The sequence below is a fragment of the Aquarana catesbeiana genome, linkage group LG01 (assembly GCF_042186555.1).
Source record: "Aquarana catesbeiana isolate 2022-GZ linkage group LG01, ASM4218655v1, whole genome shotgun sequence".
Taxonomy (NCBI): domain Eukaryota; kingdom Metazoa; phylum Chordata; class Amphibia; order Anura; family Ranidae; genus Aquarana; species Aquarana catesbeiana.
This window is the reverse complement of record NC_133324.1, coordinates 653,651,494-653,665,024: the sequence shown is the minus strand read 5'-3', so window position 1 is coordinate 653,665,024 and position 13,531 is coordinate 653,651,494. Positions and strand designations below refer to the sequence as shown.

The window sequence follows — 13,531 nt, the reverse complement described above, 5'->3', positions numbered from 1 at the left end:
GGCTTTCACACTGGGGAGGCATGAGAGGCAGTTTTCAGGTGCTATTTTTAGCACTAAAACCTGCCTTAGTGTAAAAGGGGTCTTACATTGTACAAGTACCTTCATAAATGTATTCAGTGATGTAGATTGGTGCTAAACACTTTACAATACTGAAGAATCTTATTCAGTAAGTTACTTATGTAACTTCAGTAAACCGAATGTGAATACTTTTTATTGAAACCAACATTTGCATTCAGAGTAAAAAAAAAAAAATCCCACTCACTAACATCTATGTGTAAATGTGCTATTTGGCAGTCTGGATGTGTAAGAAATTACCATGGCCAATAGGGAATATATTGTACAGACACTAGGTATGGGTCCTGAACGGCAGATATTTTCCCACTATTTGAGCTGTGGTCCCTTTAAGGGAGATAGTTTGCAGTCATTGAGTACTCGAGGATTCTCACCCATGCAGAGTGAGGGGTTCTGGGGTAGTCTGGTCAATAAAGAGAGAGCACAGATTTTCAGTATTCTCCAGATTGCCAAGTCCTCATTAGGGACCCGGCGTCTTGAAGGTTCAAAAAGATTTGGGTGGGAAGAACCTGCAAACCCCGATTACAAAGACCATGGTCTTAAAGGGGGTTAATCCGGGTGCATCAGAGTCCAGAAAAGAGAGGATATATATTAGGCACCTGACTGTGAGAGAGTGAGCAGGGTGGCTCAAGCTTGGGATTGAGTCATGGCTGTTGGAGTGGGAAAACCTTCCTCTTTGGGACCCCTAAAGCAGACGGGAACCCCCAAAGATAGGATGGTATAGTGGTAGTGAGCCATTACCTTGTTTGTGAACCAGAGTTATGGACTATTTTCTCTTGCTGAAATAAGCTGCTTTATTTTCTGGACTGTTCAAAAGATCAATAAAGACTTACTTTTACAAACTGCTGGTGGTGACCTCAGGCCCTTCATAAGACAATATATATGTAGTATTATAAGTGATCAATAGGATATGTAAAAATAACTTGAGAGATGCCTAGAAACCTAACTAGTCAAAAGTGTATGTATATGACCCAGGATGACTGTTCTGTTTATTAAGACTAACAACTGTCTCTCAAGAGAACAGGTCTTTCCAATTGTCGCCTTTGTTAGTAGGCTAAAGCAAATTGTTACGCATTATAATTAGGATCACCCCTTTGTCTTCAGGGTACAGGTGAATAGGTGGAGGCTAGTGGTTTTTCCATGAAGGATATATGACTTGTGGTATGCTAAGCTGGCTAATTGTTTATCCAAATGTCCATGTGTGATGTCAGGTGATAACTTAACAAACTTGGAGATCTTCAAAGCAATCACTGGTCTTCATGTTTTCAAATAGCAACGGGAGATTTTAATTATATAGGAATATTGGACAGTCATCCCATAAAGGGTTCTTGAGTTACCATCCAATCACTTTAATGAGAAAGCTGATTGTGCAGTTTGGACCAATCAGAGCTTCCTCAATAACAGTGAATGGAAGTAATTGGGAGAGAGAGACCTGACGGGGAGGAGGAGCCCTGACAGAGAGAGAGAGAGAGAGACACATGGGACACTTTAAGATCAGGCACATAGGGGTAAGCCAAGACTGGCCATTCCAGATCTCGTGGCTGGGAGAGACCTGGCAGGGAGGAGCTGAGAAGGAGGCGAGCTGATAGAGAGAGACATTTGGAAGTCAGACTCATAGGGGGAAGCTAAGGCTGGCCACATAGATGCATCGCTCCAGGGGGGCTTAATGGAAAAAAAGCAAATCAATAGAGCAATCTGCTCCATTGAGACGATGGGGTTGATTTACTAAAATTGGAGAGTGCAAAATCTAGTGTAGCTGTGCATGGTAGCCAATCAGCTTCTAATTTCAGCTTGTTCAATTAAGCTTTGACAAAAAAAAAAAAAAAAAAAAAACTAGAAGCTGATTGGTTTCTATGCAGAGCTACACCAGGTTTTGCACTCTCCAGTTTTAGTAAATCAACCCCAATGTATTCTGACCGCGAGGACTCTCCACGGTGAGAGTACACTGATCGAGAAAAACCTTCCAACAAGTCCAATTTACAGAAGGCTATAGTTAGACCAACTTCTGGCGAATGGGAGCGGCCACATATGGATCGAAATTCGGTCCCTACTGAACTATCGGAATTTCGATCCATCTTTGAGCTGCACCAGATTTTGCACGCTTAAGTCTTAGTAAATCAACCCCATTATGTAATTGTGTTTCCTTTGCAAGCCTTCAAAATGTTCCCAAAGTAAACCACTATAATTAGGTATATGAAAAAGTATATACAGATTTTATTTTTCTTCCATGAGTTGTCAGCCTTTTCTTTTGTACATTAACTTGTAAACAATGCACTGGGTAAAATAACAGTAATTGAATATCACAGGTATAAGATTTTACAGAGAACATCAAACAACTTCAATTATCAACTTCTATTCACAGTAAAACAAAATATATTAAAAACTAGCAGATGGGCACTGCTAATGTACAAAGCACTTTTAAATATGTGTAACATCCCACATAGTTCTGACCTGTAGCAAACCAGCACCACAATCTAGCTCTGCATTTCTTATACCCGAATTGGCAGTGTATTGTAGTTAAATGTCTCAGAGAAGAATTGCTTTGCCTACAACATGAATGAATGACACTGCAATTCATCCCTAGAGCTCTCCTGGCCAATCTTCTACAGGCTAAAATAGAGGCCACTGAATGCCAACAAGCTTCCAACACGCTTGTATGAACCATAAAATAGGGGAAATATTCCTTATTTTATGGTTTTAAAGGGTCTGTGTCAGTTTATATTGCCAGGATTAACATTCTTAAGTGTAGAAAACAATTATTAGTCCAGCCGGGTTTAAGATTGGGCACAGCCATTCTGGGTTTCATCCTCATTGATCAGTGGAGCTTTAGGTCTCTGGTATCCTTCATCTGCGAGTTGTCTGTCTTCTTATTTGAGACTGAACAAAAGAACAACAAATATTAGATAATGAAAGTAGAACTATAGGCCAAACTTTTTTTTTTAGTTTGAATAGAGCAAGGGAGGATAATAACCTCTGTCAGATTTTTTTTTTCACCATCTGCATCCAATTGTGGAGCTTTCCCTTCACTTTCTGTGCCATGGACAAACAGGAAGTGAGAGGAAATCCCTGAAAACTGAAGTGATTGTAAACTATCACCTTGGAAAATAACCCGTTCAGTTTAAAAGAGAAGTATGTTGTTTTTTTTTTTTTTTTTTTTTTTTTTTTGCCTATTCTTACTTACCTAGGTGGATGCAGCATCGGTCCCCTGCCGCCTCTTCACTGAGAACCGAACATCACCGATGACTCAGTTCTCTCACCTCCCCAAGCGGAGAGCTGCTCCCTGTCAGTCAGCATCTGTTCTGCTCTGCTCCTCCACACTCATTGGAGCACTGAGCTGTGGGGGGAGGGGAGTGGCCATCTCAGTGGCTCACTGAGACTGCTATATTTGGGGTTGTATAGGCTATGGGGATACCTTATCCTTTTATAGTATTTTAAAAGATAGGACTGCTATCAGTCCAGGACCTAGCGGATCCAGACTTCCTAAGTCATGATGACGTGCTGCCTGGACTGATCTTTGTGACATCAGCAGAGAGTGGACTTCAGACCGCTCTCCACTGAAAACGGGTCACAGGAGTGAAAAACAAATTGCACTCCTGTGACCCATAGGAGAAGTCCAGCCTAAAAAGCTCAGACTGGACTTCTCCTTTAACCACTTCCTGGCCACCCACCACACAAATACTGCGGCAGGGTGGCCCAGCTGCAGGAACAGACGTACCTATACGTCGATCTATGCATGAGACACAGTGGGCGCCCGCCCCCGCGGGTCCGGTGGACTCTGTCTGCCAGCCACCCACGATCACAGTAAAGAGGCAGACTGTGGATCTGCCTATTTAAACAAGGCGGATCCGCATTCTGACAGTGGACAACTCAGATCTGCTGTTCCAAGTGATCAGGAACAGCGATCTATGTGTTGTCCCAGTAAGTCCATCCTCCACACAGTTAGAACACACCCAGTTAACCCCTTGATTGCCCCCTATTGTTAACACCTTCCCTGCCCCATTTATACATTGATCAGTGCATTATTTTTTTTTTTTTTTTTTTTTTAGCACAGATCACTGTATTGGTGTCACTGGTCCCCAAAAAGTGTCACTTAGGGTCAGATTTGTCCGCCGCAATGTTGCAGTCCTGATAAAAATCGCAGATCGCCACCATTACCAGTAAAAACAATAAAAAAAAAATAAGTCCATAAATCTTTCCCATAGTTTGTAGACGCTATAACTTTTGCGCTAACCAATTGATAAACGATTATTGCAATTTTTTTTTTTTACCAAAAATATGTTCAATATATATTGGCCTAAACTGTTTAATACATTTGTTTTTTTAGGATATGTATTATAGCAGAAAGTAAAAAATATTGTTTTTTCCCAAAATTGTCGGTCTTTTTTTGTTTATAGCGCAAAAAAAAAAAAAAAACGCAGAGGTGATCAAATACCACCAAAAGAAAGAGCTATTTGTGGGGGAAAAAAAAGGAGCTATTTGTTTACAAGGTCGTACATCCGTGTACAGTTTGGGTACAACGTCGTACGTCCGTGCAGTTGTCAGTTAAAGTGACGCAGTGCCGTATCGCAAAAAATGGCCTGGGCATTAAGGGGGTAAATCTTTCATGAACTGAAGTGGTTAAAATAGAAATGAAAGGCAAAACATTTAGGTATAGCTCTAAAAAAAACAAACTATAATAACACACATTATAAGTGTGATTGGTGCTTGTGTACCGCAATCTTTTTCTTTTTTCTGTCCTGCTGGTCATGATCCACTCTTTTCATCAGTGATATACCCGATTCTGTTAACCTGTAAAACCTGCACTATGTTGGCGATTTCCCTGCTGTTTGCTTTTAAGGTTCAACCAGAGACTCATTATCCTCGCTTTACATGGACGCTTCTTTTCCAGACGTCCAACTTATGAGCTGGAGATGCTGTCTTATGTGCACCAATCTGCTAGTGATATATTGCAGCACAAGCACATTCAGCTGTGTGACTTCTACGGGCAGCAAGTACAAGTCTTTTCCGTGTACTGGGAAACTGGCTGAGCAGATATGTTCCCCCTATTTCATTGGAGTGATTCAATTTACTCACACCTATTATTCTTGTAGTTCTTCCAGCTCTATTCCATTCATTACCCCAACCTTTCTACTAGATTCTGTTTGTCTACAACCTGCCCTGACCTGTTTCAACTCTGCCTGAACTCCATCCAGCCTGACCAGTTTCAGTTTTTTTTTTTCAGATTATCATCTTTTTGATTGATTTGTTACTTCCTGCAATATAATAAACTCTCTTCTTCCCTTGCATTCTGTTTCTTTGCATATACTGTCTAAACAATGTCATATTTATGATTTTTATTATCAGCTTTCATAGCAAACCTAAAGCCTGGTACACACGGTAAGCTCTGGAAGATGTTGCTGTACTAACAATGCAATTTTAGTACAGCAAACTTCCCGCTGAGCTACCATGTTCTGAAAGGGGGACCGCCCCCACCCAGAACACCCCGGTCAGTGCTCACAGTCATTGGCTGAGATTGGCTACTGGTTTTCCAGAAAGCTCGTTGGACAGAAGCCATCCGTGAGTTTGGCTTCTGTCAAACAAGGACCCATACACGTGGGCTGAAGGTTGGCCGGTAGCTACTGTTCTGGCTGATTTCGGCCCCTGTGTGCGGGGCATTTCAGTATCACCAAGATCCATGAGTATATGATAGGCATACCATTTTCCACCTTAAAATCTTAATCCATTCATCTGCTTCTGCTCCTGTCTTTGCACAGAGGTAATAGGTTCTCACTGGGAACACCAAACTGTGAAGAAACCATATTCATAACATTAGGACGGTCTTTAAACATTCAAAACATAATTTTATCCTAATATTTAGAAGCCCTTGAACCCTAAATTCTCTTAGTCTTTCTTTTTTTTTTATATAGATATGGTAAGATACTGTATTCAATTTATGGATCCATATAAATAATAACGTAATCAAACAGGATGCCTTTATACATACCAACAACAGAAAGAGGAGACAAGGGAGTCCCCAGAAAGCAAAAAAGGGGAATGGTCAACTACGGCTTATGGTACAAAAATGCAAAAAGGCTTTATTAAGGGTAGGGGGGGTGGGGGTATTTACATATACAAAAAATTCCAAATACAGGGGGTCCCCGACTTACGAACATCCGACTTACGAACGACCCCTACTTACGAACGGGGCCCGAGTGACGTCACCGCGGCCTTGTCCGGCCTAGTGAAGCCTCCAGGATCCCCGGTCTTTCCTACGAGCGCTGCCCCGCGGAGGTGCACCGCGGCCGGCCTGCCTGGACACAGCATCTATCCATCTCCCTGCTGTGCCATCAGGTGAGCAGCCTGTAACAGCCTGTGAGCAGTACTGTAATATGCTTAATATGCAGTGTACTGTACCTGTTCCTCCTGTCCCTGCCGCCATGTAAAGAGTGAGAGGGGAGAGCTGTGCTCCTCCCCTCTCAGCTCTGACAGAAAATCTAGCAGTGCTAGGAGGTGACAGGGTCAATAAAGGGAACCTGTCACCTCCAATTGCTATCACACAGGGAATTGTTTTCTCCTGTGTGATAGCAATAAAGTTAAGTGAAAAAAAAATTATAAAAAAATAAAAAAAATAAGAAATACAGTATTAATTAAATAAAAAAAAAAATAACAAAGTAATTAAAAAAAGTAAAGAATAATTAAAATAAAAAAAATTATACTGTCTGTATCCTCATTAGATGGATTTAATCTCACTTCCTGACTCTGAGACTGGATTTGTACTTAAAAAAGGTACTGTTCCGACTTACAAACAAATTCGACTTAAGAACAAACCTACAGTCCCTATCTCGTTCGTAACCCGGGGACCCCTGTATATGTAAGATAAACAATGTATCTAAATAACACAGTCCGTCTCACTACACTAAACCAAAATTAAAAACCATGCTGCAACATTGATGAATAAAACTGCAGAGCGTGCCTGCAGGCCAAAAACGCATGCAGTGTCCATTTGAATCCAAAGAAAAAAGTATTGCACCAAACATTACATGGAGTAAGCTACTGATGGGATATCAAGTCTTATGTGGTCTAGTATTAACTGTGCATCAGATTGAGCAGTACTGAGAAAAAAAAAAAAAAACCACATATATCCACATAGACAGGACCTTACATAGCTGAATTAGGTGGGGTTTTTTAAAAAAAAACCTCTGTTAAAAGGAAATCCTCCACAAGCAGCTTCCAACCTCAGTGCACTAAATGTGTGTTTACACCAGTTGTTTTGGAAATGGAAAGACCAGCGTTCCTGTTACTAGGTATGTCCAGTGCACAAACACTATTTCCTCAATGCAGCATAAAAGGAGCAAAGGACAAACCACTCCAAAGAAAGGGCTTAGTCTCTTTTCCAATCTAGACCAGGATGATATTTTCACAGTTCATCAGTTTCAAGTGTGTCAATCCATGCAGGAGGGTGAATGGCAAACAGATGCAAAGACTATTGATAAGCAGGTAAGGAGGGAAAGAGAAACTGCCCGTTGGGCTCTCACCTCTTTCAAGTACTGGGGATGTCCTCAGACTCTGCTGTCTTGCTGTTTGGCATGGAGCGGCTCAGTCAGTTCAGAGCAACATTCAGTGTGTAGTCACAGCACACCATTCTCCTCAATAGTAGACACTGCAGACTGTGTGATCACATGACCGGTCACATGGTTAGGAAGAGACCAGGAACCAGGAACTTTGCATTCAATTGCTGATGCGGAATTAGCTTGTGAAGTATGGTGCTGTATGCAAATCACAGGGAAACCCTTTTACATTGCTGGAAAAGGAAGCATGTTGAAGGCCTGCTGACAAGCCCTGCAGGGGCTGCGTTGACGTTTCGTACGCCTCCGCATACTTCTTCAGAGGTTCTGAAGAAGTATGCGGAGGCGTACGAAACGTCAACGCAGCCCCTGCAGGGCTTGTCAGCAGGCCTTCAACATGCTTCCTTTTCCAGCAATGTAAAAGGGTTTCCCTGTGATTTGCATACAGCACCATACTTCACAAGCTAATTCCGCATCAGCAATTGAATGCAAAGTTCCTGGTTCCTGGTCTCTTCCTAACCATGTGACCGGTCATGTGATCACACAGTCTGCAGTGTCTACTATTGAGGAGAATGGTGTGCTGTGACTACACACTGAATGTTGCTCTGAACTGACTGAGCCGCTCCATGCCAAACAGCAAGACAGCAGAGTCTGAGGACATCCCCAGTACTTGAAAGAGGTGAGAGCCCAACGGGCAGTTTCTCTTTCCCTCCTTACCTGCTTATCAATAGTCTTTGCATCTGTTTGCCATTCACCCTCCTGCATGGATTGACACACTTGAAACTGATGAACTGTGAAAATATCATCCTGGTCTAGATTGGAAAAGAGACTAAGCCCTTTCTTTGGAGTGGTTTGTCCTTTGCTCCTTTTATGCTGCATTGAGGAAATAGTGTTTGTGCACTGGACATACCTAGTAACAGGAACGCTGGTCTTTCCATTTCCAAAACAACTGGTGTAAACACACATTTAGTGCACTGAGGTTGGAAGCTGCTTGTGGAGGATTTCCTTTTAACAGAGGTTTTTTTTAAAAAACCCCACCTAATTCAGCTATGTAAGGTCCTGTCTATGTGGATATATGTGGGTTTTTTTTTTTTTTTTCTCAGTACTGCTCAATCTGATGCACAGTTAATACTAGACCACATAAGACTTGATATCCCATCAGTAGCTTACTCCATGTAATGTTTGGTGCAATACTTTTTTCTTTGGATTCAAATGGACACTGCATGCGTTTTTGGCCTGCAGGCACGCTCTGCAGTTTTATTCATCAATGTTGCAGCATGGTTTTTAATTTTGGTTTAGTGTAGTGAGACGGACTGTGTTATTTAGATACATTGTTTATCTTACATATATTTGGAATTTTTTGTATATGTAAATACCCCCACCCCCCCTACCCTTAATAAAGCCTTTTTGCATTTTTGTACCATAAGCCGTAGTTGACCATTCCCCTTTTTTGCTTTCTGGGGACTCCCTTGTCTCCTCTTTCTGTTGTTGATATAGTGCCATTGCTTTTAGGGCAGGTATCCCGTCACATATTGACGAATCGGCTGGTACTCTATTTGCTGTTTGCTACTTTGGTGAGTGTGGATTCAAGGACCTTTTACCCCCCATTTTTTGCTTTATACATACTCATGATATTGTTCTTGTGAGCTTTCCAGCATTATATAGTGGCTGTGGGGAGCATAGAGAAGGAGCCTGGAGTTTTTTTCTATACCTACTGAGTTTGTTTCCAGAGCACCTAAAGTTCTACAAAAAACTTGGACTCTGTTATACCAAAATACCATGTTTGTGCCCACTCCCCCTGTTGCCCTAACATAGGGCTTTTCACAAGTCCTTAAAAAAAAAAAAAAAAAAGGCCAGTTCACTGCTCTTTAGACCTTATGGAGGCTCGACTGTGCCCTGTAGAAGTAAAAAATACCCTGTAATCAGTGGTCCGTAGAAGTAAACAACTGAGCAGTGGGAGTTAAGAATGGCCTATGGTTAGTGGGAGGAGCAATAATGCCCCATTGTTGGCATTATTATTATACAGGACTTATATAACGCCAACAGTTTATGCAGCGCTTTACAATATAAAAAAGCGGTAAACACAGTTGTAATACAATAAAATACAAGAGGATTAAGAGGGCCCTGCTCAGAAGAGCTTACAAGCTAATAGGGTGAGGCAGGTAGTAAAAAAGGTTGTAACTGTGGGGAATGATCTGATGGAAGTGGTAGAAGATTAGTTGGAGATGTGGTAGGCTTTCCTGAAGAGATGAGTTTTCATGGATCGCCTGAAGGTAGCAAGAGTAGGGGATAGCCGGACCCGTGGAGGTCAAAAGTTCCAGAGGATGGAAGAGGCTCTGGAGAAATCCTGGAGACAAGCATGGGAGGAGGACATGAGAGAGCTTCAGAGTAGGAGGTCTTGAGAAGAGCGGAGAGGACGATTAGGGTGATATTTGGAGACAAGATTAGTGATGTAGCTTGGGGCAGAGTTGTGAATGGCTTTGTATGCTGTGGTTAGTATTTTGAATTTAATTCGCTGGGTGATTGGGAGCCAGTGTAGGGATTGGAGGAGAGGGTTGGCAGACACTGAGCGGTTGGTAAGGTGGATAAGTCTGGCAGCAGCATTCATGACAGACTGAAGAAGGGATAGCCTATGGAGAGGCAGGCCAATGAGAAGGGAGTTGCAATAGTCAAGGCGAGAGATAACAAGGGAGTGAATGAGGACCTTGTCGGTTTCATTTGTTAAAAAGGGGCGAATTTTATGAGATGTTACGGAGGTGAATTCTACAAACTTTTGACAACGATTGTACTTGAGGCTGAAATGACAAGTCAGAGTCTAGGATTACACCTAGTACCTTGGCGTGAGGGGAGGGACTGATAGTTGATTTTGATGGAAAAGTTATGGAGGGGGCACGGATGGGGGGGGGGGGGGGGGTGTGAATATTAATAGCTCAGTTTTAGAGAGATTTGGTTTAAGGAAGTGTTGCGACATCCATGCTGATATGTCAGTTAGTAATGCTAGAGGAGACTGAAGGAGTGAGGTGAGGAGTAGACAGGTAGATTTGGGTGTCATCGGCGTATAAGTGGTATTGGAAGCCATGGGCAGTTATCAAGTGACCAAGGGAGGAGCCTTGGGGGACCCCCACAGAAAGGGGCAATGGCATCTGTGAAAGGAATAGTGTCCCATTGTTGGTGTTTGTGGAAGGAATAGTACACCATTCGTGTTAGCTGGAGGAATAATCCCCCCATAACTGGCATCTACTGGAAGAATTGTGCCCCATCAATGGTGTTCGCAGGTTAAATTGTGTACTATGGTTGGTGTCAGTGAGAGGAATTGTGCCCCAAGGCAAATAAATGTCCACTGGCTGCGCTAACATGACAGAATAGCTTGGACATGAAGTGTTGGGATCACCAATGAGCTGGAGCAATTCAGTTATTACATAGTCATGTTATCAACGCTGGTGTATGGCTGCTATAGCATTGACAATTTTAACACCTTAAATTTTCATAATGTCGCAAGCTAACATGGTCCATTTAGAAAATATAAGATTTCAGCAAGGAAGACTGTGCCTTAAAGGCCTTCTTCATATAGAAACAGTGGACATGATGTTAAAGGTTTAAGACAACACATACCAGAAACAGTTAACTTTTTCCTGTGAGTAGTCAAATTGTACTGCACTGCACTCTGTAAGATCTAGGGTCTTTATTGGCTCCTGAGCCTGTAAAAAAAACAAAAAAAAAAAAACAGAACCACATCAGGCGGGTCAATCTATCGTGTATTGTTACTACATGTTCCAACATTGCAAATTAACCAGTATCACCTAAAAGTATACCAGATAAAATGATATGCACAAGGGTGGCAGGGGCTATACATTATTAATCATGAAGTACCAATGGCACTATTACAATAGTTCAGAAACTGTATAATTTATATATATACACACACACACACACACACACACACACACACACACACACACACACATACATACATACATACATACACATATACATATTGAAGGACCATAGTTTGTCATTTTTGTACAGTTCCATTCAGTGACCATTATGACAAATAATTCTATTGCTCCACAGAGAACAGGTATACATTGTACAGCCTTTCTATACAATGTCTACTAAATACATTTTATATTGCAGATTTCAAATTATTTTAAAGCTTCAGTGGAGACACTTTTTTTTTTCCCCATGATACCTTTTACAGAAGTGAAATTTCCCTTCCTAGGGGTAGATTTCCTCTTACTTCCTGTTGTCTCCCTCCATTTGTAAGTAGAAGTTGTTTGTAAGTTGGATGTTTGTGACTTGGGGACTATCTGTATAGTCAAATCAAGGTCAACTTCCTGTGGTCACAAAAGTGAACAGAAGGAAGTTGAAGTTTCACAGCAAGTAAGCAAACATTTTCATATGAAGCAGCTTCATATGAAAAAAAAAAAAATCAAGTGGTTGTAAAGGCAGAAGGTTTTCTTACCTTTAATGCATTCTATGCATTAGGCCCCTTTCACACTGGGGCGGTGGGGGCGTTGGCGGTAAAACAGCGCTATTTTTAGCACCTCTTTACCGTCGTTTTAGCGGCGGTATTCGGCCGCTAACGGTGCGGTTTTAACCCCCGCTGGCGGCCGAAAAAGGGTTAAAACCGCTCGCATAGCGCCGCTACAGCGGCAGTATAGCCGCGCTGCCCCATTGATTTCAATGGGCAGGAGCGGTGAATACACCGCTCCAAAGATGCTGTTTGCAGGAGTTTCTTTTCTCTCCTGCCAGCGGCTTTCACACTGATGAAACAGCAGTGGCAGTTTTAGGTCGGTTTGCAGGTGCTATTTTTAGCGCCGCAATAACGCCTGCAAACCGCCCCAGTGTGAAAGGGGCCTACAGGTAAAAGAAAAAAAAAAATCTTCTGCATGCATGCAGCCCCCCCCCCCTTATACTTACCTGAGCCCAATCTCAGTGCAGCGCTGTGCAAGAGAGCATCAGCAGAGAGAGGTCCTGCTGCTGTCAATCGCAGCCAATGATCAGGGGGCAGGGCTGAGCCGCACTCTCTGTGTCAATGTTTTGAGATGTTTTGTTTGCCGCCCCCCCAAAAAATATACAGCACCAGCCGCCTCTGCTTCCAGCGATGCACTGTCATCGCTGGAGGCCACTTCCATCTTCACCAGCCTCCCTTCTGGGTCCGCAGACTCAAGCTATGTGACTTACTGGAGCCGCGATGACATCCCTCCCACGCATGCTGCCGTGTACGACACAGGATTCACCTGGGCTGTTCCTTCAGAGCGCATGCGCTGGAGGACGTCACCGGCTGCATACATAGTAAATATTTCCTAAACGGTGTACGTTTAGGAGATATTTACAGTGCCTATAGGCAAGTCTTATTATAGTCTTACCTACAGGTACAAGTCAACGACTGAAGTTTACAACCACTTTAAGGAATACAACTGAAAGGTTAAGCTAAAAATTTGCAGAAAAATCAGGATTTTGTGCAGTTGTACAGTATCTGTACTATCCATGGAGTCCAAATGGTTTGTTAAACATGCAGCAGTGTTATTTTTCAATCAGCTTAAAGTAAAGTACCCAGACCTGTGTCAATGATCAAATTCAGGACTTGGAGTGTAACTTTAGTCGTGGTGTTCATGGTGTGCACTTTACCACAGATAACAGAACTTACCATCTGATCCTTATAATATTTCAGCTCATTACGGCTCAGTATGAACCATCTGTTTTTCCATGTCTGAAAGACACAAGATGATAATTATTAGGTTAGAAGTGATTGTCCAGGCTTCACATTTGTCACTGGGAACAGAGCGCTTTAGCAGAAGCCATACAACACTAGAACATGGCTACTGAACTGCTGCTAAAATATCACAGGCTGAAAGATTACATTTCATTCCCATCTAGTGATGCTGGCCAGCACTTTTTCATCACTACTATTA

General features: G+C 42.3%; 1 protein-coding gene across 1 annotated transcript in view; it reads right to left on the bottom strand.

Annotated features, from left to right (window-relative positions):
- Window positions 1–2,266: 2,266 nt before the first annotated feature.
- The window catches only part of DAPP1 (dual adaptor of phosphotyrosine and 3-phosphoinositides 1), a 113,035-nt gene continuing 101,770 nt past the window's right edge, over window positions 2,267–13,531 (bottom strand). Inside the window, 4 exon segments of the mRNA XM_073601478.1 lie at window positions 2,267–2,949; window positions 5,768–5,855; window positions 11,229–11,314; window positions 13,267–13,329. Coding sequence (XP_073457579.1) covers window positions 2,917–2,949; window positions 5,768–5,855; window positions 11,229–11,314; window positions 13,267–13,329 — 270 coding nt within the window. The 3' untranslated portion in view covers window positions 2,267–2,916.